Source organism: Amblyraja radiata, chromosome 29, assembly GCF_010909765.2.
Source record: "Amblyraja radiata isolate CabotCenter1 chromosome 29, sAmbRad1.1.pri, whole genome shotgun sequence".
Classification (NCBI taxonomy): domain Eukaryota; kingdom Metazoa; phylum Chordata; class Chondrichthyes; order Rajiformes; family Rajidae; genus Amblyraja; species Amblyraja radiata.
The window spans coordinates 30,115,436-30,137,679 of record NC_045984.1 but is presented as its reverse complement, the minus strand read 5'-3'; the positions used below and the strand labels follow the sequence as shown (position 1 = coordinate 30,137,679).

The 22,244-nt window shown below is 45.8% G+C and overlaps 1 protein-coding gene across 1 annotated transcript in view; it reads right to left on the bottom strand.

Annotated features, from left to right (window-relative positions):
• Positions 1–243: 243 nt before the first annotated feature.
• Positions 244–22,244, bottom strand: part of ctxn1 (cortexin 1) — a 23,017-nt gene continuing 1,016 nt past the window's right edge. Inside the window, exons 2-3 of the mRNA XM_033047125.1 lie at positions 17,547–17,694; positions 244–875 (exon numbers count right to left, since the gene is read on the bottom strand). Of these exons, the coding sequence (XP_032903016.1) occupies positions 451–732 (282 nt within the window). The 5' untranslated portion in view covers positions 733–875; positions 17,547–17,694 and the 3' untranslated portion in view covers positions 244–450. The remainder of the gene's footprint in view (positions 876–17,546; positions 17,695–22,244) is intronic.

Genomic DNA, 22,244 nt, shown 5'->3' with positions numbered 1-22,244 from the left:
TCAGGGAGATATGGGGAACTGGGAGGAACGGGGTACTGATTGGGGATGATCAGCCATGATCACATTGAATGGCGGTGCTGGCTCGAAGGGCCGAATGGCCTACTCCTGCACCTATTGTCTATTGTCTATTGTTTGCCTCAGTGTACTACTGCTGTACACTTGTATTGTATCTGAGATACTTATCTAAGATGTATCTAAGTGCTTATGTATAGTGATACTGTACCTCGGTACATGTGACAGATGAATTGGGGATGATAAGCCATGATCACATCGAATGGCTCGAAGGGCCGAATGGCCTACTCCTGCAGCTATCGTCTATTGTCTATTATTGTACTGTACAGCGCAGAACGCCTCTTAAAAAATATACAGGAGAGGATGACATTGTGAAGATGAGACAGTAGGGTCAGCGGGCGGCAGAGCGAGGTCAACAGCAGCTTCTCACTCCTGGCCTCACACCAAGGCGTAGTCAAACTGACCCCTCTCCAGCCCATCCTTGCCGTCCAACCAGGAGGACGCCGGCATCCTGCTGTAGGGGTCCAGCAATATCCGGAAACATCGCACCACCAGGATGATCAAGAAAATGAGGAGGAAAATGACAAAGACAAAGACGGTTTTCTGCTCGGCTCCCATGGGGACTGAGTAGGCGGAGTCCCCGGCAAGGTAGGTGGCGGTGGACGCCAACAGCTCATCGTCCACCGTGGACACGTCATTCATGGCGGCGGCATCGCCCATCGCCCGCTCCTTTCGCCGCCTGATTTACGATCAGCTCTTCTAAATGTGAAGATGAGAGCGTGCGCTTGTCCTCAAGCTGCCTGGGTCACCGTTGACTTGGCATCAGGCCGCCTGGGTCTCACCAGCAGACAACTCCTCCCCCTCTGCAAAAACCACAAACAAAACAGTTAACTCTTTCAGGATTGCTGCAGAACTCGTGACCTTTAGCTTAGTGTGTTTTAGTTTGGAGAGGCCCTTTGGCCCCACCGAGTCCATGCTAACCAATCATCACCAATGATCACACTTGTTCCAGGGCTGCCAACATTGGGTGAGAGTTGGGAGTGGGAAATTGTGAGAGACCAAGCCTGAGGGAGGGGGGAGGGTATGGAGCTTTTGCATTTTTCAGCTTGAAATTGTGCAATCTGGTGCATACTGTAGCGAGCCTTTTTAACTCACACTTGAATGCAATATTTATGCTTTAAATTGGATTAGCTATGAATAAGGTTTGGCTAAATTACATTCCTAATTACATTCCACCGTAGAGCCAGGCTCTGATCAACAGGTGCAGCACATGAATGACCTTAGTCCAAGGGGTCAGATATGGCCCACACATGTATGGAAATCAGATTATAATGAAGCACTTGGCCCGTGTTGACCAACCTGGGTCTCACTGCACACCTGGTACTACTCCTGGCCCTGACTCCAGTTGCATACCATCTCTCATTCCTGACCCTGAGTCCAGCCTTACACCTGGCCCCCTATTCTACCCTGATCATAACTGCTTACCTGCTTAGGTTCCCAGTGCTGAACACTTCCATGGTCCCAGCTTTGTCTGCACACCTAATACTATTCCAGACCTTGACTCTGGATGCACACTTGGCCTTGCTCCTAGCCCCTCTGCGCTGACAATATATCTGGCCCACACATAAAGCCCCATATCTGACCCCCTGGACTTAACCTACTCCGTTCAAGTCCACAGGTGCTTATCTAATGCGGTAATCTTTTATGGGGCACAATACATCCATTGGCTTCCTTGTTATCTAACACGTTAGTTACTTTGTCAAAGAAGTCATCAATTGGTTGAACACAATTTCTCATCAATAACATTTTACTCACTCAGCTGTACAAGTATTCTGTTACAATTTCCTTCATTTTCCTAACAAACTGTCCTGAAGTCATTTTCACCCTCAATAGTTTTTAGTAATTTGCTGGTTACCTCTCAGCTGGGACTTTTCCAAAATGGAAAATCCAATAACTATATATTTAAGCAATAATATTCAATTTAATGTGATCTTGAGAGTACATAGTATTTGCTGTGGTGTTCATAACACAACAATGACAAAAAGATCTTTGTCTTGATTGCACCTACCAACATGCATAAATTATTATATTACAGTTAATATGTACCGAGGGCAAATGTTTGTTCCAATGCTCCCCATTCCCAATTACTTTTACATTGAAGTGATTAAAATCCAAGTGAAGTTTAAATGGCATCAGAAAAATAAAACCTCCGGAATGGATGATATTCATTACGAGGTTGGTTGGAGTCAGTATCAGCACAATTACTATATTAAACTTTGAATCTTCAGATGTCCTGGTTCAAAACTAAAGATAAATAATAACCTCCTCACACAGCAAATCGCTTTACGAGAAAGAAGCTTGCATCCCTGGAGAGAAGAAGCCAGCTATCAATGAGTTGGCATCAGTCTGAGGAAGGAACCTGAACCGAAACTTAAGGGCCTGTCCCACTTAGGCGACTCTTTAGGCGAATGCCAGGGACTAGTTTTAATGGAATTCACCTACGACACCTGCTCACAACCTACGACAACAAAAATTGTCGCATCTGTCGCCGATAATGTTTCAACATGTTGAAAATTTTGTAGCAGTCGCCCAAAAAATCGCCTATGTGGGACAGGCCCATAGTCTGTCCTCGCTCTCTCCACCGATGCTGCTTAAGCTGCTGAGTTCCTCCAGCATTGCTTTTTATTCAAGATTCCAGCATCTACAGTTTCTTGAGCTAGGATGTTCCCGGTTGCCACATGGTTTGACTGCTTCGTACAGCTGGCAGACACATCATAGCGCTGTTTGCTTGGTATTACACACCACACTCCTCGCAATATCTGTTCCGTCAATGTCTCATTTGAGCTCAATCACTAGACATTTCTGTACACCGCCCCTTCACTCGACTGGCCATAGGCGGTGTACAGAAATATCCCACAGTGTTGTAGACAATGGCAGGACACCACGTATCTCTCCAATTCTTCTAAAGTATCTTTGGAGAAAGCAATTAATTGAACCCAGACCGATATATCAAACAGCACATTAACTGCTTGCCAGCCTATAATTAACTGACCTTCATCAAAGGAATATACTTTGTATTATTTACATTAAGTAATAGGCACAGAGTCTCTTGCCCAGAGCAGGCGAATCGAGAACCAGTGGGCATAGGTATGCGGTGAAGGGGGAAGGATTTTATAGGAATCTGAGGGGTAACTTTTTCACACCAAGGTTGGAGGGTGTGTGGAATGAGCTGCCAGAGGAGGTATCACAATGTTTAAGAGGCAATTGGACAGATACATGGATATAACAGATTTAGACGCAAAATGCTGGAGAAACTCAGCGGGTCAGGCAGCATCTATGGAGAGAAGGAATAGGCGACGTTTCGGGTCGAGTCCCTTCTTCAGACTGTTGTCGGGAGGGGGGGGTGGGAAAAAGATGGGAAGTGGGCGGAGACAGTAGGACTTGTGGAAGAACTGAGAAGGGGGAGGGGAAGGAGGGAGAAAGCAAGGGGGCTATCTAAAATTAGAGAAGTCAATGTGGCGTAAACTACCCAAGCGAAATATGAGGTGCTGTTCCTCCAATTTGCGCTGGGCCTCACTCTGGCAATGGAGGAGGCCCAGGACAGAAAGGTCGGATTGGGAATGGGAGGGGGAGTTGAAGTGCTGAGCCACCGGGAGATCAGGTTGGTTATTACGGACTGAGCGGAGGTGTTCAGTGAAGCGATCGCCGAGCCTGCGCTTGGTCTCGCCGATGTAGAGAAGTTGACACTTTGAACAGCGGATACAGTAGATGAGGTTGGAGGAGGTGCAGGTGAACCTCTGCCTCACCTGGAAAGACTGATTGGGTGCTTGGATGGAGTCGAGGGGGGAGGTATAGGGACAAGTGTTGCATCTCCTGCGGTTGCAGGGGAAAGTCCCCGAGGAGGGGTTAGAGGGGTATGGACATGAAGATGAAAATGTTTAAATAGTGTTTTACAGACCAGGTAATTGTTAATCCCATCTCTAGCATGTTGAGCTTTTGCCAATGTTTGAAGCCAGGGTGTGATGAGTTCTCAAACAAAATGATCCTGGCAGATCCTAAAATGGCCATCGGTAAACTGGTTATTGATAAGTGTTGCCTCTTAGCACAGTTGACAATTTCTTCCATCACATTACCCATGGGTGAAAGTGGACGGCAATTGACGTTGGTCAATAAACACAAGGATTTTCATAAGTAATAGGAGCAGAAATAGGCCATTCAGCCCATCAAGTCTACTCCGTCATTCGATCATGACTGATCTATCTTTCCCTCTCAACTCCATTCTCCCCATAACAATAGATAATAGACAATAGGTGCAGAAGTAGGCCATTCGGCCCTTCGAGCCATTCAATGTGATCATGGCCGATCATCCCCAATCAGTACCCCGTTCCTGCCTTCTGACCCCTGACACCCATACTAATCAAGAATCTATCAATCTCCGCCTTAAAAATACCCAATGACTTGGCCTCCACAGCCTTCTGTGGCAAAGAATCCCACAGATTCACCAGCCTCTGGCTAAAGAAATTCCTCCTCATCTCCTTTCTCAAGGCACAAATTTAACATTGACCATTTTAATTGAACATTTGTTACCATAAGTAAAGGAAATGTTCGATTAAAATCAATCCAATAAAGTTAATAAGTTAATCAAATTAATGAAACCGCCTTCCAAGAAACTTGGGTCCTAAACACCAAAGATGGGGCCTGTGGTCCAGCCTGGGCTAGTTGGGCCGAAGGGCCTGTTCTCACACTGTATGATCTATGATGCTTACACATTTCCCACTACGATGGCAAGGAGTTGAATGGACAACTAAGTTGCCTCATTGAAGCAACATTAAAGTATATATTTTACTTTCATTATTGTCAATTGGGAAATCACATTTAATCCTGCCCCTCTTTTAGTTTTGGGCGTCACGGTGGCGCAGCGGTAGAGTTGCTGTCTATATGGAGTTTGTACGTTCTCCCCGTGACCGCGTGGGTTTTCACCCACACTCCAAAGACGCACAGGTCTGTGGGTTAGTTGGCTTTGGTAAAACTTGTAAATCGCCCCTAGTGTGTAGGATGTGTTAGTGCGCGGGATGATGGCTGGTTGCCATGGACACGGAAGGCCGAAGGACCTACTTCTAGGCTGTATTTCTAAAATCTAACGTCTAAAGGCTCATTGAAGGGAAGGTAAGGTGGCAATGAAATTTAGGGAGAGAATTTTGTAGTTCTAATTGGCTTTGGTAAAACTTGTGTAGGGTGGTGCTGGTGTAACGGAGACCGCTGGTTGGCACGGAACCTATGGGCCGAGCGACTGTTTCCGCTTTTAGTTTCAGTTTTAGAACACAACGAGAAAACAGAAGTGATGAAAGAAAAGGATCCATTAATGTATAGGACCGTGTCGGAATTGAACTTCAGACGTTTGTTTAAACCGAAGATAGACACAAAAAGCTGAAGTAACTCAGCGGGACAGGCGGCATCTCCGGAGAGAAGGAATGGGTGACGTTTCGGGTCGGGACCCTTCCGAAGAAGCTTTCTGTGTCTATCCGATGTTTAAGACTGAGTGATTTGCGGACATTTGTTGTGTTGTGAAGTGGCAGAGCGTTACACACTGTGACTCAGTGCACTGAAGTAGAGTGAGATCTGGAGCCAAGGTCACTGTGGGCGGTCCCAGAGGGAGTGGTGGCACGACAGCCAAGCTCAACATCTATCGCACAGCTCAGTCATAAACTCACAAATAATAATGCCGCCATGAATGGACACTGGGCTAAGTGTGTCAGCAAGTTCAATGAGAGAAACATAGAAACATAGAAAATAGGTGCAGGAGTAGGGCATTCGGCCCTTCGAGCCTGCACCGCCATTCGATATGATCATGGCTAATCATCCAACTCAGTATCCTGTACCTGCCTTCTCTCCATACCCCCTGATTCTTACTTTTAGCCACAAGGGCCACATCTAACTCCCTCTTAAATATAGCCAATGAACTGGCCTCAACTACCTTCTGTGCCAGAGAATTCCACAGATTCACCACTCCCTGTGAGAAATATTTTTTTTCTCATCTCGGTCCTAAAAGATTTCCCCCTTATCCTTAAACTGTGACCCCTTGTTCTGGACTTCCCCAACATCTGGAACAATCTTCCTGCATCTAGCCTGTCCAACCCCTTAAGAATTTTGTACGTTTCTATAAGATCTTCTAAATTCTAGCGAGTACAAGCCGAGTCTATCCAGTCTTTCTTCATATGAAAGTCCTGACATCCCAGGAATCAGTCTGGTGAACCTTCTCTGTACTCTGTACTCCCTCTATGATCTTCTTGATCTTCAGGATGAGCAGTGGCCGGGCTTGTTGGCTTCCATCTCACGGTTCCCTTCGAGCCAGCACCGCCATTCAATGTGATCATGGCTGATCATCCCAAATCAGTACCCCATTCCTGCCTTCTCCCCATATCCCCTGACTCCGCTATTTTTAAGAGCCCTATCTAGCCCTCTCTGTAATGCATCCAGAGAACTTGCCTCCACCGCCCTCTGAGGCAGAGAACTCCACAGATCCACAACTCTCTGACAGATGCTAATGTTATGTCCTTTTTATTCCATGTCCCCATTGTGCATGGGCACCAGAGGTACGGGGCCCAGGATTAGAGCTGCCCTTTGGACGAATTCAAACAGCCTTCCCAAGGACTGACGTGCCTACGGGACAACTGGCAAAGAGGGAGCACCTGAGACGATCCATTTCAATTCGATTAGAGGTGTGGAAAATAATTGAAGTGTCGCAAAATTAAACGGAAGTCGACGGCCTAATGGGAAAATTGAAACAGGAACAAAAAAATGCTGAAACTCAACAGCAACAGCAGACAGAGACACGGTTAACGCTTTAAGTCGGAGACTTTATGTTTGTCAGAGTTAGAGATGAGGTAAAGGTTGTTGAGTTTGCAGTAGTAGTGAAGGTGAGGGAGGGGGCTGGCCAGAGCAATTAGAGTCATAGAGTGATACAGCGTGGAAACAGGCCCTTCGGCCCAGCTTGCCCACATCTACCAACATGTCCCAGCTACGCTAGTCCCAACCGCCCGCGTTTGCCGCATATCGGAAGATGAGGGTCCAATGATGCAGTCCGAGATCCAGCCAGCGGCTGTCATCGTTTGAGGGAAGGCGAAAGGGAACAACTGTCTGTCCTTCAGATCTCTGCCAAGATCTGCTCCAAGCTGTCAAATACATTACGATGGCGTGGTGATGCTGTACAAGCAGGTACTGATGTCGAGAAGAGAATTATTACCCTGTGGCAAGCCAACACTGACTCGGGAATCAAACTGTGTGACAGACTACAGGCTGGAGCCCCAGATGCACAGGCCTCCCTCCCTCCAAAGAACAAGACTACACGGTTGGTCTGAAGAAGGGTCTCAACACAACACGTCACCTATTCCTTTTCTCCAGAGATGCTGTCTGACCCGCTGATTTTCTCTGTCAATTTGTGTCAATCTTCGGTGTAAACCAGCATCTATCTGCACTTCCTTCGTACACAAGACTATGATAACATATGATGAGCGTTTGACGGCACTGGGGTTTAGAAGGATGAGGGGGTACCTCATTGAAACTTACAGAATGGTGAAAGACCTGGATAGAGTGGGTGTGGAAAGGATGTTTCCACTAGTGGGAGAGTCTAGGACTAGAGGGCACAGCCTCAGAATAAAAGGGGTGCACCTTTAGAAAGGAGATGAGCAGGAAGTTTAATCAGAGGGTGGTGAATCTGTGGAATTCATTGCCACACATGGCTGTGGAGGCCAAGTCATTGGGTACTAATAAAGCAGAGAATGACTTAAATCAACATGTAGAGGAACCAACGAGAGAGCAGGCTATTTTAGACTGGGTATTGAGTAATGAGGAAGGGTTAGTTAGCAGTCTTGTTGTACGTGCCCCCTTGGGCAAGAGTGACCATAATATGGTTGAGTTCTTCATTAGGATGGAGAGTGACATTGTTAATTCAGAAACAATGGTTCTGAACTTAAAGAAAGGTAACTTTGAGGGTATGAGACGTGAATTGGCCAAGATTGACTGGCAATTAATTCTAAAAGGGTTGACGGTGGATATGCAATGGAAGACATTTAAAGACTGCATGGATGAACTACAAAAATTGTTCATCCCAGTTTGGCAAAAGAATAAATCAGGGAAGGTAGTGCATCCGTGGATAACAAGGGAAATCAGGGATAGTATCAAAGCGAAGGATGATGCGTACAAATTAGCTAGAAAAAGCAGCATGCCGGATGACTGGGAGAAATTCAGAGACCAGCAGAGGAGGACAAAGGGCTTAATTAGGAAAGGAAAAATAGATTATGAAAGAAAACTGGCAGGGAACATAAAAACTGACTGCAAAAGTTTTTATAGATATGTGAAAAGAAAGAGATTAGTTAAAACAAATGTAGGTCCCTTGCAGTCAGAAACAGGTGAGTTGATCATGGGGAACAAGGATATGGCGGACCAATTGAATAACTACTTTGGTTCCGTCTTCACTAAGGAAGACATAAATAATCTGCCGGAAATAGCAGGGGACCGCGGGTCAAAGGAGTTGGAGGAATTGAGTGAAATCCAGGTTAGCCGGGAAGTGGTGTTGGGTAAATTAAATGGATTAAAGGCCGATAAATCCCCAGGGCCAGATGGGCTGCATCCCAGAGTACTTAAGGAAGTAGCTCCAGAAATAGTGGATGCATTAGTAATAATCTTTCAAAACTCTTTAGATTCTGGAGTAGTTCCTGAGGATTGGCGGGTAGCAAACGTAACCCCACTTTTTAAGAAGGGAGGGAGAGAGAAAACGGGGAATTACAGACCAGTTAGTCTAACATCGGTAGTGGGGAAACTGCTAGAGTCAGTTATTAAAGATGGGATAGCAGCACATTTGGAAAGTGGTGAAATCATTGGATAAAGTCAGCATGGATTTACAAAAGGTAAATCATGTCTGACGAATCTTATAGAATTCTTCGAGGATGTAACTAGTAGCGTGGATAGGGGAGAACCAGTGGATGTGGTGTATCTGGACTTCCAGAAGGCTTTCGACAAGGTCCCACATAAGAGATTAGTTTACAAACTTAAAGCACACGGCATTGGGGGTTCAGTATTGATGTGGATAGAGAACTGGCTGGCAAACAGGAAGCAAAGAGTAGGAGTAAACGCGTCCTTTTCACAATGGCAGGCAGTGACTAGTGGGGTACCGCAAGGCTCAGTGCTGGGACCCCAGCTATTTACAATATATATTAATGATCTGGATGAGGGAATTGAAGGCAATATCTCCAAGTTTGCGGATGACACTAAGCTGGGGGGCAGTGTTAGCTGTGAGGAGGATGCTAGGAGACTGCAAGGTGACTTGGATAGGCTGGGTGAGTGGGCAAATGTTTGGCAGATGCAGTATAATGTGGATAAATGTGAGGTTATCCATTTTGGTGGCAAAAACAGGAAAGCAGACTATTATCTAAATGGTGGCCGACTAGGAAAAGGGGAGATGCAGCGAGACCTGGGTGTCATGGTACACCAGTCATTGAAAGTGGGCATGCAGGTGCAGCAGGCAGTGAAGAAAGCGAATGGTATGTTAGCTTTCATAGCAAAAGGATTTGAGTATAGGAGCAGGGAGGTTCTACTGCAGTTGTACAGGGTCTTGGTGAGACCACACCTGGAGTATTGCGTACAGTTTTGGTCTCCAAATCTGAGGAAGGACATTATTGCCATAGAGGGAGTGCAGAGAAGGTTCACCAGACTGATTCCTGGGATGTCAGGACTGTCTTATGAAGAAAGACTGGATAGACTTGGTTTATACTCTCTAGAATTTAGGAGATTGAGAGGGGATCTTATAGAAACTTACAAAATTCTTAAGGGGTTGGACAGGCTAGATGCAGGAAGATTGCTCCCGATGTTGGGGAAGTCCAGGACAAGGGGTCACAGCTTAAGGATAAGGGGGAAATCCTTTAAAACCGAGATGAGAAGAACTTTTTTCACACAGAGAGTGGTGAATCTCTGGAACTCCCTGCCACAGAGGGTAGTCGAGGCCAGTTCATTGGCTATATTTAAGAGGGAGTTAGATGTGGCCCTTGTGGCTAAGGGGATCAGAGGGTATGGAGAGAAGGCAGGTACGGGATACTGAGTTGGATGATCAGCCATGATCATATTGAATGGCGGTGCAGGCTCGAAGGGCGGAATGGCCTACTCCTGCACCTAATTTCTATGTTTCTATGTATGTTTCAGACGTGATGAAGCAAGCATGAACAGAAACGTGACCCACGTCCCTCCCTTCACTAACTGACGAAGCCCCTTTATAGTCTGAAACAACTTGTGTAAATGCAGGCTTCACGCAGCAGGTGTATCTGTCACTAAAAAAAGAAAGGCATTTAAAATTCAGGCTGCAAATTGTCATCATTATCTGTCTACTCATCAAGACTAAATGAAAACAAAAATTCACCGCAGATGTTGGAAAACTGAAATTGGAACCAAAAATGCTGAAACACCACAGCAGCAGCAGAGACACTGTTAACGCTTTGAGTCCGAGACCCTTGGTCAGAGTTAGGGAAGAGGCAGATGGAGTGAGTTTGCAGCAGCAGTGAAGGTGAGGGAAGGGGCTGGCCAGAGCAATTAGAGTCATGGAGTGATACAGTGTGGAAACAGGCCCTATGGCTCAACTTGCCCACACCGGCCAACAATGTCCCAGCTACACTAGTCCCACTTGCCTGCGTTTGGCCCATATCCTTCCACACCAGTCCAATCCATGTACCTGTCTAACTGTCTCTTAAACGCTGCAATAGTCCCTGCTTCAACTACCTCCTCTGGCAGCTTGTTCCATACACCACCCACCCTTTGTGTGAAATGATTATCCCTCAGATTGCAAAGAAACCTTAAACCTTGATGTCCTCTGGTCCTCGATTCACATACTCTGGGCAAGAGACTCTGTGCATCTAATTGTGTTCTGTCTTCCCCAGTTCTGGCTCAGTCCCAGGTCTCAGACTTGAAACATTTCTCTTTTTACTGAGATGCAAGGAACTGCAGAGGCCGGATTAGAAAAAAACACAAAGTGCTGGAGTAACTCAGCGGGTCAGGCAGCACCTCTGGTGGATTGGATAGGGCTCCATCTTGGATGTGTGGTGGCTGATGTACTATAGACACCTCACGTTAAAAAGATTCACAATCGGACAGCTTCTACCCCTGAAAGTAACTCATCTTCAATCCCGAGGTACTTCTCAGAAGATGTCTTTGAAGTCAAACATTCTTCAGTGTTTTTGCGCAGAGAGTCGAAGCAGTAAAAAAAAAGGCCCTTTGAAGGATATCAGAGGCTAGAATATTATTTTCAGACCATCTCATTTTTAATTCATAAATTATTATGAAAAGCAGCATGAGGAAAACCGATGAAGAAAAATTACTTTAATTGCTTCAGTTTGGGGAAAGGCCTAGTCCTAGTCTGAGCTAGCTAGAGAATATTACACTTTGAGGGCCTTCAAATTGGCCACTCCCTCTTCTCCCCTCTCCCATCGGGCAAAAGGTACAGAAGTGTAAAAACGTACACCTCCAGATTCAGGAACAGTTTCTTCCCAGCTGTTATCAGGCAACTGAATCATCCTACCACAACCAGAGAGCAGGTCCTGAACTACCATCTACCTCATTGACTTTCAATGAAGAAAGACTGGATAGACTCGGCTTGTACTCGCTAGAATTTAGGAGATTGAGGGGGGATCTTATAGAAACTTACAAAATTCTTAAGGGGTTGGACAGGCTAGATGCAGGAAGATTGTTCCTGAAGTTGCGGAAGTCCAGGACAAGGGGTCACAGCTTAAGGATAGGGGGGAAATCCTTTAAGACCGAGATGAGAAAATCATTTTTTACACAGAGAGTGGTGAATCTGTGGAATTCTCTGCCACAGAAGGTAGTTGAGGCCAGTTCATTGGCTATATTTAAGAGGGAGTTAGATGTGGCCCTTGTGGCTAAAGGGATCAGGGGGCATGGAGAGAAGGCAGGTACAGGATACTGAGTTCGATGATCAGCCATGATCATATTGAATGGCGGTGCAGGCTCGAAGGGCCGAATGGCCTACTCCTGCACCTATTTTCTATGTATCTATGTATCATTGGTATCTTTGATCAGACTTTGCTGGCTTTACCTTGCACTAAAAGTTATTCCCTTCCCATGTGTCTATACACTGTAAATGGCTTGATTGTAATCAGGTCTTTCTGCTGACTGGTTAGCACGCAACAAAATCTTTCCACTGTACCTCGGTACGCGTGACAATAAACTGAACTGAACTGAATTAAAATTAAAAATAGTCTTGTTTTTGTTTTCCAATGGAAAGTTTTCCAGTTGTATAGAAATTGAATGCAAGTTAATAAGCAGATGAATAAATAAGGAATCATACTTTGGGATTTTCATCTAGCTCCTCGATGCTGACCATCACTTGAGGGGCGGTTGCAGTAAGTTGCTCAAATAAGTTGACACATCTGCCAGAGAGTCATACAGCATGGAGACAGGCCCTTCGGCCCAACTTCCCCGTACCGACCAACATTCCCCATCGACACTGGTCCTGCCTGCCTGCATTTGGCCCACACCCCTCTATTCAATAGACAATAGACAATAGGTGCAGGAGTAGGCCATTTGGCCTTTCGAGCTAGCACCACCATTCAATGTGATCATGGCTGATCATCCACAATCAATACCCCGTTCCTGCCTTCTCCCCATATCCCCTGACCGCTATTTTTAAGAGCCCTATCTAGCTCTCTCTTGAAAGCATCCAGAGAACCTGCCTCCACCACCATCTGAGGCAGAGAATTCCACAGACTCACCACTCTCCGTGAAAAAAAGTGTTTCCTCGTTTCCATTCTAAATGGCTTACTCCTTATTCTTAAACTGGCTCTGGACTCCCCCAACATCGGGAACATGTTTCCTGCCTCCTGTCCAAACCCTTCATTTGTTCTATATCTCTCCTCATCACCGTCTATATAACCATATAACAATTACAGCACGGAAACAGGCCATCTCGGCCCTACAAGTCCGTGCCGAACAACTTTTTTCCCTTAGTCCCACCTGCCTGCACTCATACCATAACCCTCCATTCCCTTCTCATCCATATGCCTATCCAATTTATTTTTAAATGATACCAACGAACCTGCCGCCACCACTTCCACTGGAAGCTCATTCCACACCGCTACCACTCTCTGAGTAAAGAAGTTCCCCCTCATGTTACCCCTAAACTTCTGTCCCTTAATTCTGAAGTCATGTCCTCTTGTTTGAATCTTCCCTATTCTCAAAGGGAAAAGCTTGATCACATCAATTCTGTCTATCCCTCTCATCATTTTAAAGACCTCTATCAAGTCCCCCCTTAACCTTCTGCGCTCCAGAGAATAAAGACCTAACTTATTCAACCTATCTCTGTAACTTAGTTGTTGAAACCCAGGCAACATTCTAGTAAATCTCCTCTGTACTCTCTCTATTTTGTTGACATCCTTCCTATAATTGGGCGACCAAAATTGTACACCATACTCCAGATTTGGTCTCACCAATGCCTTGTACAATTTTAACATTACATCCCAGCTTCTATACTCAATGCTCTGATTTATAAAGGCTAGCATACCAAAAGCTTTCTTTACCACCCTATCTATATGAGATTCCACCTTCAAGGAACTATGCACGGTTATTCCCAGATCCCTCTGTTCAACTGTATTCTTCAATTCCCTACCATTTATCATGTACGTCCTATTTTGATTTGTCCTGCCAAGGTGTAACACCTCACATTTATCAGCATTAAACTCCATCTGCCATCTTTTAGCCCATTTTTCCAAATGGCCTAAATCACTCTGTAGACTTTGGAAATCCTCTTAATTATCCACAACACCCCCTATCTTGGTATCATCTGCATACTTACTAATCCAATTTACCATCCCTTCATCCAGATCATTGATGTACATGACAAACAACAAAGGACCCAACACAGATCCCTGAGGCACCCCACTAGTCACCTGCCTCCAACCCGACAAACAGCCATCCACCATTACCCTCTGGCTTCTCCCATTCAGCCACTGCTGAATCCATCTTGCTATTCCTGCATTTATACCCAACAGTTTAACCTTCTTAACCAACCTTCCATGAGGAACCTTGTCAAAGGCCTTACTAAAGTCCATATAGACAACATCCACTGCTTTACCCTCGTCAATTTCCCTAGTAACCTCTTCAAAAAATTCAAGAAGATTAGTCAAACATGATATTCCAGGCACAAATCCATGTTGACTGTTCCTAATCAGACCCTGTTTATCCAGATGCATATATATATTATCTCTAAGTATCTTTTCCATTAATTTGCCCACCACTGAAGTCAAACTAACAGGTCTATAATTGCTAGGTTTACTCTTAGAACCCTTTTTAAACAATGAAACAACATGCGCAGTACGCCAATCCTCGGGGACTATTCACGTTTCTAATGACATTTGAAATATTTCTGTCATAGCCCCGGCTATTTCTACACTAACTTCCCTCAATGTCCTAGGGAATATCCTGTCAGGACCTGGAGACTTATCCACTTTTATATTTTTCAAAAGTGTCAGTACTTCTTTTACTTTGAAACTCATAGTATCCATAACTACTCTACTCGTTTCCCTTACCTCACATAATTCAATATCCTTCTCCTTGGTGAATACCGAAGAAAAGAAATTGTTCAATATCTCCCCCATCTCTTTTGCTTCTGCAGATAGCTGCCCACTCTGTTTCTCCAATGGACCAATTTTATCCCTCGTTATCCTTTTGCTATTAATATAGCTGTAGAAACCCTTTGGATTTACTTTTACCTTACTTGCCAAAGCAACCTCATATCTTCTTTTAGCTTTTCTAATTTCTTTCTTAAGATTCTTTTTACATTCCTTATACTCCACAAGCACCTCATTTACTTCATGCTGCCTATAATTATTGTAGATCTCCCTCTTTTTCCGAACAAGATGTCCAATTTCCCTTGAAAACCAGGGCTCTTTCCAATTTTTACTGTTTCCTTTCAACCGAACAGGAACATAAAGATTCTGTACTCTTAAAATTTCCCCTTTAAATGTCCACCATTTCTCTTCGACATCTTTCCCATAAAACAAAATGTCCCAGTCCACTCCTTTTAAATCATCTCGCATCTCATCAAAGTTAGCCTTTCTCCAATCAAAAATCTCAACCCTAGGTCCAGTTCTGACCTTCTCCATAATTATATTGAAACTAATGGTATTGTGATCACTGGACCCGAAGTGCTCCCCAACGTATACCTCTGCCACCTGTCCCGTCTCATTTCCTAACAGGAGGTCCAGCACTGCCCCTCCTCTAGTAGGTACCTCTATGTATTGCTGCAAAAAACTATCCTGCACACATTTTACAAACTCCAAACCATCCAGCCCATTTACAGAATGTGTTTCCCAGTCTATGTGTGGAAAGTTGAAATCTCCCACAATCACTACCTTGTGCTTACTAATATCTGCTATCTCCTTACATATTTGCTCTTCCAATTCTCGTTCCCCATTTGGCGGTCTATAATACACCCCTATAAGTGTTGCTACACCTTTCCCACTTCTCAGTTCCACCCAAATAGCCTCCCTAGATGAGCCCTCCAATCTATCCTGCCAAAGCACTGCTGTAATATCTTCCCTGACTAGCAATGCAACACCTCCACCTCTTGCCCCTCCAATTCTATCACACCTGAAGCAACGAAATCCTGGAATATTTAGTTTCCAATCACAGCCCTCCTGCAACCATGTTTCACTGATCGCCACAACATCATACTTCCAGGTGTCTATCCAGACTCTAAGCTCATCCACCTTTCTTACAATGCTCCTAGCATTAAAATATACACATTTAAGAAACCCCCCGTCTCTTCTTCTCTGTTTATTTCCTTTTTTTTTTTTCTCCTCTTGTGTCCGAGTGCTTCCCTTTTCTGCTTCCTGCCTCCCATTCTGTCTACTAGCTTTCTCTATTTGGGTCCCTCGCCCCAACCATTCTAGTTTAAAGTCTCCCCAGTGACCTTTGCAAATTTCCCCGCCAGGATATTGGTCCCCCTCGGGTTCAAGTGCAACCCATCCTTTCTGTACAGGTCCCACCTTCCCCAAAATCTCTCGTTTCCCTTTGCCCTGACTAGTCTGAAGAAGGGTCTCGACCCGAAACATCACCCATACCTTCCCTCCAGAGATGCTGCCTGTCCCGCTGAGTTACTCCAGCATTTTGTCTTTATCTTCTGTTTAAGCCAGCATCTGCAGTTCCTTCCTATGCAGCTGGTTTAAGAACATGGGCGTTCAATCAAAACCCCTTGTCACCCCAGTGAGGTTTTGTTGTGTCTCTCCATGGGAGTCAGGCTGGTCTTTTAGACTGTTTAATGACTTTTCCGTGCCAACTGCGGCAACATTGGTAAAGAGCCAACCACTCACCAAACACTGCATAATTGGAGATCACAGCCCAGCCAACAGAACAAGGAAAATCTACATACCCTTCACTGGAGCATAGACACAACATGCTGGAGTAACTCAGCACCACAGGCAGCATCTCTAGAGAGAAGGAATGGGTGACGTTTCTTCAGACTGAGTCTCGACCCGAAACGTCACCCGTTCCTTCTCCCCGGAGATGCTGCCTGTCCCACTGAGTTACTCCGGCATTTTCGGTGTAAACCTGCATCTGCAGTTCCTTCCCACACAACGCTGCATTGAAGGATAAAGGGGAAATCCTTTAGGACCGAGATGAGAAGAACATTTTTCACACAGAGAGTGGTGAATCTCTGGAACTCTCTGCCACAGAAGGTAGTTGAGGCCAGTTCATTGACTATATTTAAGAGGGAGTTAGATGTGGCCCTTGTGGCTAAAGGGATCAGGGGGTATGGAGAGAGGGCAGGTACAGGATACTGAGTTGGATGATCAGCCATGATCATATTGAATGGCGGTGCAGGCTCGAAGGGACGAATGGCCTACTCCTGCACCTATTTTCTATGTTTCTATGTTATGTCATTATAAACAGTGGCGCATGTGCACTATTCACATGTTGTCGGTTCCACATAGACAATAGGTGCAGGAGTAGGCCATTCGGCCCTTCGAGTCAGCACCGCCATTCAATATGATCATGGCTGATCATCCAAAATCAGTACCCCGTTCCTGCTTTCTCCCCACATCCCTTGATTCCTTCAGCCCCAAGACCTAAATCTAAAACTCTCTCTTGAAAACGTCCAGTGAATTGGCCTCCTCTGCCTCCTGTGGCAGAGAATTCCACAGGTTCACAACTCTCTGGGTGAAAAAGTTTTTCCTCATCTCAGTCCCAAATGGCCGACCACTTATTCTTAAACTGGGACTCCTGGTTCTGGACTCCCCTAACATCGGGGAACATTTTTCCTGCATCTACCCTGTCCAATCCTTTAAGGATTTTTTATGTTTCTAAAAGATCCCCTCTCATCCTTCTAAATCCCAGTGAATACAAGCCCAGTCGACCCATGTTTAGTGTTTTCTGAGACATTCATAACTGTCACTGTATGTCATGTTGTTACTTGTGGGCGGAGCACCAAGGCAAATTCCTTGTATGTGAATACTTGGCCAATAAACTTACTTACTTACCGATTGTATCACCTTGCCCTCCGAGACTTGGCTACTTGCCTATGGAGTGAACGTGGGCAACATCGGGAAGCTTCTTGCTCCCAGAGCTTCTGAATCCATCACGACAGGCAGGGATGACAATTCCTTGTGGCCGATGAGAAGGCAGCCTCTGGGTATAAATAACGGAGAGAGGGGAATAAGTTCCAATCACAGACAGCACTCAATTGATTCTAACAGCGATATAAATGATTTGGAAACCTATTTTGATATTCAATCCTTGCTGCTTAATTAATAGAAGCATTTTACATTGCACAATATCTCTGATTACAGCAGATTTATCACAACGTTGATCAGGTCCACATATATATCTGGTTAGAATGAGGATAAACGTTTTCAGCCAGAGTTGTGAATCTGTGGAATTCTCTGCCACAGAAGGCAGTGGAGGCCAATTCACTGGATGTATTCAAGAGAGAGTTAGATTTAGCTCTTAGGGCTAATGGAATCAAGGGATATGGGGAGAAAGCAGGAGCGGAGTATTGTTTCTGGACGATCAGCCTTGATCACATTGAATGGCGGTGCTGGCTCGAAGGGCCGAATGGCCTACTCCTCCACCTACTTTCTATGTTTCTAATTGACAATCTCAAGTAAAATTAAATCACTGCTCATTGTGTTGTCGGTTAAGGTTTTCTTTTGTCATTGATTTTACTGGACCAAACTATTTATTGATCGATCAAACATTGTTCCCTCTCATTGCAGTGGAGGCCCAGAGTCTTTCAATACCGCCAGGATGTTTAAATCACAGGGTAGCTGGTGACAGGATCGGTTCTGCCTCCAATTCTAGGGAGAGTTTGTACTCTGCTGGTCCCAGCAGGCGTGCCAGCTTTAAAACATTAAACATTGGCACCTTTTCCATTTGATGAGTAGATCCTGCAGATGCCGACAGAATGCGGAAGGAAGGGGGACAAATCATCTGCCATTACGTATCAATGTCATGTGATTGGAGCAGAATTAGGCCATTCGGCCCGTCAAGTTTCATTCGTGGCTGATCTATCTCTCCCTCTCAACCCCATTCTCCTGCCTTCTCCCCCTAGCCCCTGACACCCGTACTAATCGAGAATCCGTCAGTCTCCGCCTTATGGATATCCATTGACAACCTCCATAGCCGTCTGTGGCGATGAAGTCCACAGATTCCACAAGCATCTAGAACGGAGACGAGGAAACACTGTTTCTCACAGAGCGTTGTGAGTCTGTGGAATTCTCTGCCTCAGAGGGCGGTGGAGGCAGGTTCTCTGGATGCTTTCAAGAGAGAGCTAGATAGGGCTCTTAAAGATAGCGGAGTCAGGGGATATGGGGAGAAGGCAGGAACGGGGTACTGATTGGGGATGATCAGCCGTGATCACATTGAATGGCGGTGCTGGCTCGAAGGGCTGAATGGCCTACTCCTGCACCTGTTGTCTATTGTCTATTATCCCAAGATGCTGGTTCTCCTGGTGAGTAGTGTTGTCGAAGAACATCAGAATCCTAAGAAAGCCATTCACCCCATCGTGCACCCTGCTATCCCTTATCCCTGCGCCTGAGTAAAGAGGTGCTGGAGGAGGTAGTCGAGGCAGGTGTTAGTATAACATTTAAGAGACAGGTGCATGGGTAGGTTTAGAGGTTTATGGGACAAGTGTAGCCCCAGGCCACTTTGAGTTCGCTGATTTCCGCCAGGGCACGAGGCATTGACTCGGAAGGAGGGGGAAGGAGGGAGAATGGATCATGAAGTGAATGGATCTTGTATGTGTGTTATTACGAAATAAATGTAATCCCAATATAATTCTGGCTGAATCTGGCAGAATAAGTGACAATAGAAAAATCGAAGGTGGACAAAAATGCTGGAGAAACTCAGCGGGTGAGGCAGCATCTATGGAGCGAAGGAATAGGCGACGTTTCGGGTTGATGATCTATTCAGCGGTAGATAAAAATGCTGGAGAAACTCAGCGGGTGAGGCAGCATCTATGGAGCGAATGAATACGTGACGTTTCGAGTCGAGACCCGGAAGGATCTCTACCCGAAACGTCACCTATTCCTTCGCTCCATAGATGCCGCCTCACCCGCTGAGTTTCTCCAGCATTTTTTGTCCACCTTCAATTTTTCCAGCATCTGCAGTTCTTTCTTAGGCAACAGAATAATTAGTTGAAACAGGGCCGACCACGTGAAGGTTGCAATCTTCCACCCCAAGGATAGACAAAAATGCTGGAGAATCTCAAATGGGGATGAGGCAGCATCTATGGAGCGAAGGAATAGGCGACGTTTCGGGTCGAGACCCTTCCGGGTCTCGACCCGAAACGTCACCTATTCATTCGCTCCATAGATGCTGCCTCACCCGCTGAGTTTCTCCGGCAATTTTATCTACCGCTGAATGGATCACTGTTGGCTGAGGGGAAGGTGACAACGAGGCATGCAATGAGTAAAATGTAATCAGGAGGCCAGTAAACCTAGTTGGAGAACCAGGGATGGAGAGAGAGGGAAAGCAAGGGCTACTTGAAGTTGGAGAAGTCAACGTTCATACCGCTGGGGTGTAAGCTGCCCAAACGAAATATGAGGTGCTGTTCCTCAAAATTAGCGCTGGGCCTCACTCTGACAGTGGAGGAGGCCCAGGACAGAAAGGTCAGTGTGGGAATGGGAGGGGGAGTTAAAGTGTTTCGCAACCGGGAGATCGCGTCGGACTAGGCGGACTGAGCGGAGGTGTTCAGCGAAACGATCGCCGAGCCTGCGCTTGGGATCGCCGATGTATAAGAGCCCACACCTGGAACAGCGGATACAGTAGATGAGGTTGGAGGAGGTGCAAGTGAACATCTGCCTCACCTGAAGGGGTTGTCGGGGACCTTGGACGAAGTCGGGGGGTGGGGTGGGCGGTATAGGGACGGGTGTTGCATCTTTGCGTACAGTTTTGGTCTCCTAATCTGAGGAAGGACGTTCTTGCTATAGAGGGAGTACAGAGAAGGTTCACCAGACTGATTCCTGGGATGGCAGGACTTTCATATGAAGAAAGACTGGATAGACTCGGCTTGTATTCGCTAGAATTTAGAAGATTGAGGGGAGATCTTTTTAAAACTTACAAAATTCTTAAGGGGTCGGACAGGCTAGATGCAGAAAGATTATTCCCGATGTTGGGGAAGTCCAGAACAAGGGGTCACAGTTTAAGGATAAGGGGGAAGTCTTTTAGGACTAGATGAGAAAATCATTTTTTACACAGAGAGTGGTGAATCTGTGGAATTCTCTGCCACAGAAGGTAGTTGAGGCCACAGTTCATTGGCTATATTTAAGAGGGAGTTAGATGTGGCCCTTGTGGCTAAAGGGATCAGGGGGTATGGAGAGAAGGCAGGTACAGGATACTGAGTTGCATGATCAGCCATGATCATATTGAATGGCGGTGCAGGGTCGAAGGGCTGAATGGCCTACTACTCCTGCACCTATTTTCTATGTTTCTATGTTTCTATCTGCTGCGGTTCGAGGGGAAAGGCTTGAGTTTGCAGAATCCAACACTCAGACCAGTACCACTCGACGTTTCAGGGTGAATAATCCTGCTCAACGTCTCAGCCCAGCAGCCTTTATAGACATCGTCCAAATGTGACCTGTAACTGCGTGGGTGGAGGATGGAAAAACAACCTCTCCAATCCTTCCATCCAATTTACCGGGAAACCAAACACACATCTAAAATATCTGGCCATGCGGAAATGTGTGATAAAGCAACACATCGAAGCAGTCAACCATCTTCACATGGTCTGAAGAAGGGTTTCGGCCCGAAACGTTGCCTATTTCCTTCGCTCCATAGATGCTGCTGCACCCGCTGAGTTTCTCCAGCTTTTTTGTGTACCTTCGATTTTCCAGCATCTGCAGTTCCTTCTTGAACCATCCTCACATAGTGGGAGGGGAAAAACATGTTTTCAAAAATAACAATTTTCAACCGAGACATCTGTCCCTTCGAAATTTGTAGCGATTCACCTTGTGAGTTATAGACAATAGACAATAGGTGCAGGAGTAGAGGCCATTCGGCCCTTCGAGCCAGCACCGCCATTCAATGTGATCATGGCTGATCGTCCCCAATCAGTACCCCGTTCCTGCCATCTCCCCATATCCCCCATGACTCCGCTATCTTTAAGAGCCCTATCTCGCTCTCTCTTGAAAGCATCCAGAGAACCTGCCTCCACCGCCCTCTGAGGCAGAGAATTCCACAGACTCACCACTCTCTGTGAGAAAAAGTGTTTCCTTGTCTCCGTTCTAAATGGCTTACCCCTTATTCTTAAACTGTGTGTGGCCCCTAGTTCTGGACTCCCCCAACATCGGGAACATGTTTCCTGCCTCTCGTGTGTCCAAGCCCTTAACAATCTCATCGATCACGGCCGGTATTTCTTCACTGAGGATGTTGTGCAGGGCTCTGCCCTGTCTGTGTGTGACACACAACGTTGACAAACAAATGGGGTAAAAAAAAGATCTGATACGCAGTGGGTTTCTTAAATAAACCACCCCAGTTACACAACGGAGACGAGGAGGCAGCAATTTGTGGGCATCAGACGACAGTGACTTTCCACTCAAGATCCTGACAGACCCACTCCTGATGCCATCTCGAAGCCACTCACCATTCCAGGATGACACCCAGCGCTATGGTTAGCTTGGTGACTGGATCCCTCATTCACTCAGCTACCAATGCCAACAAAGGTCTGGCAATTGCCCTGC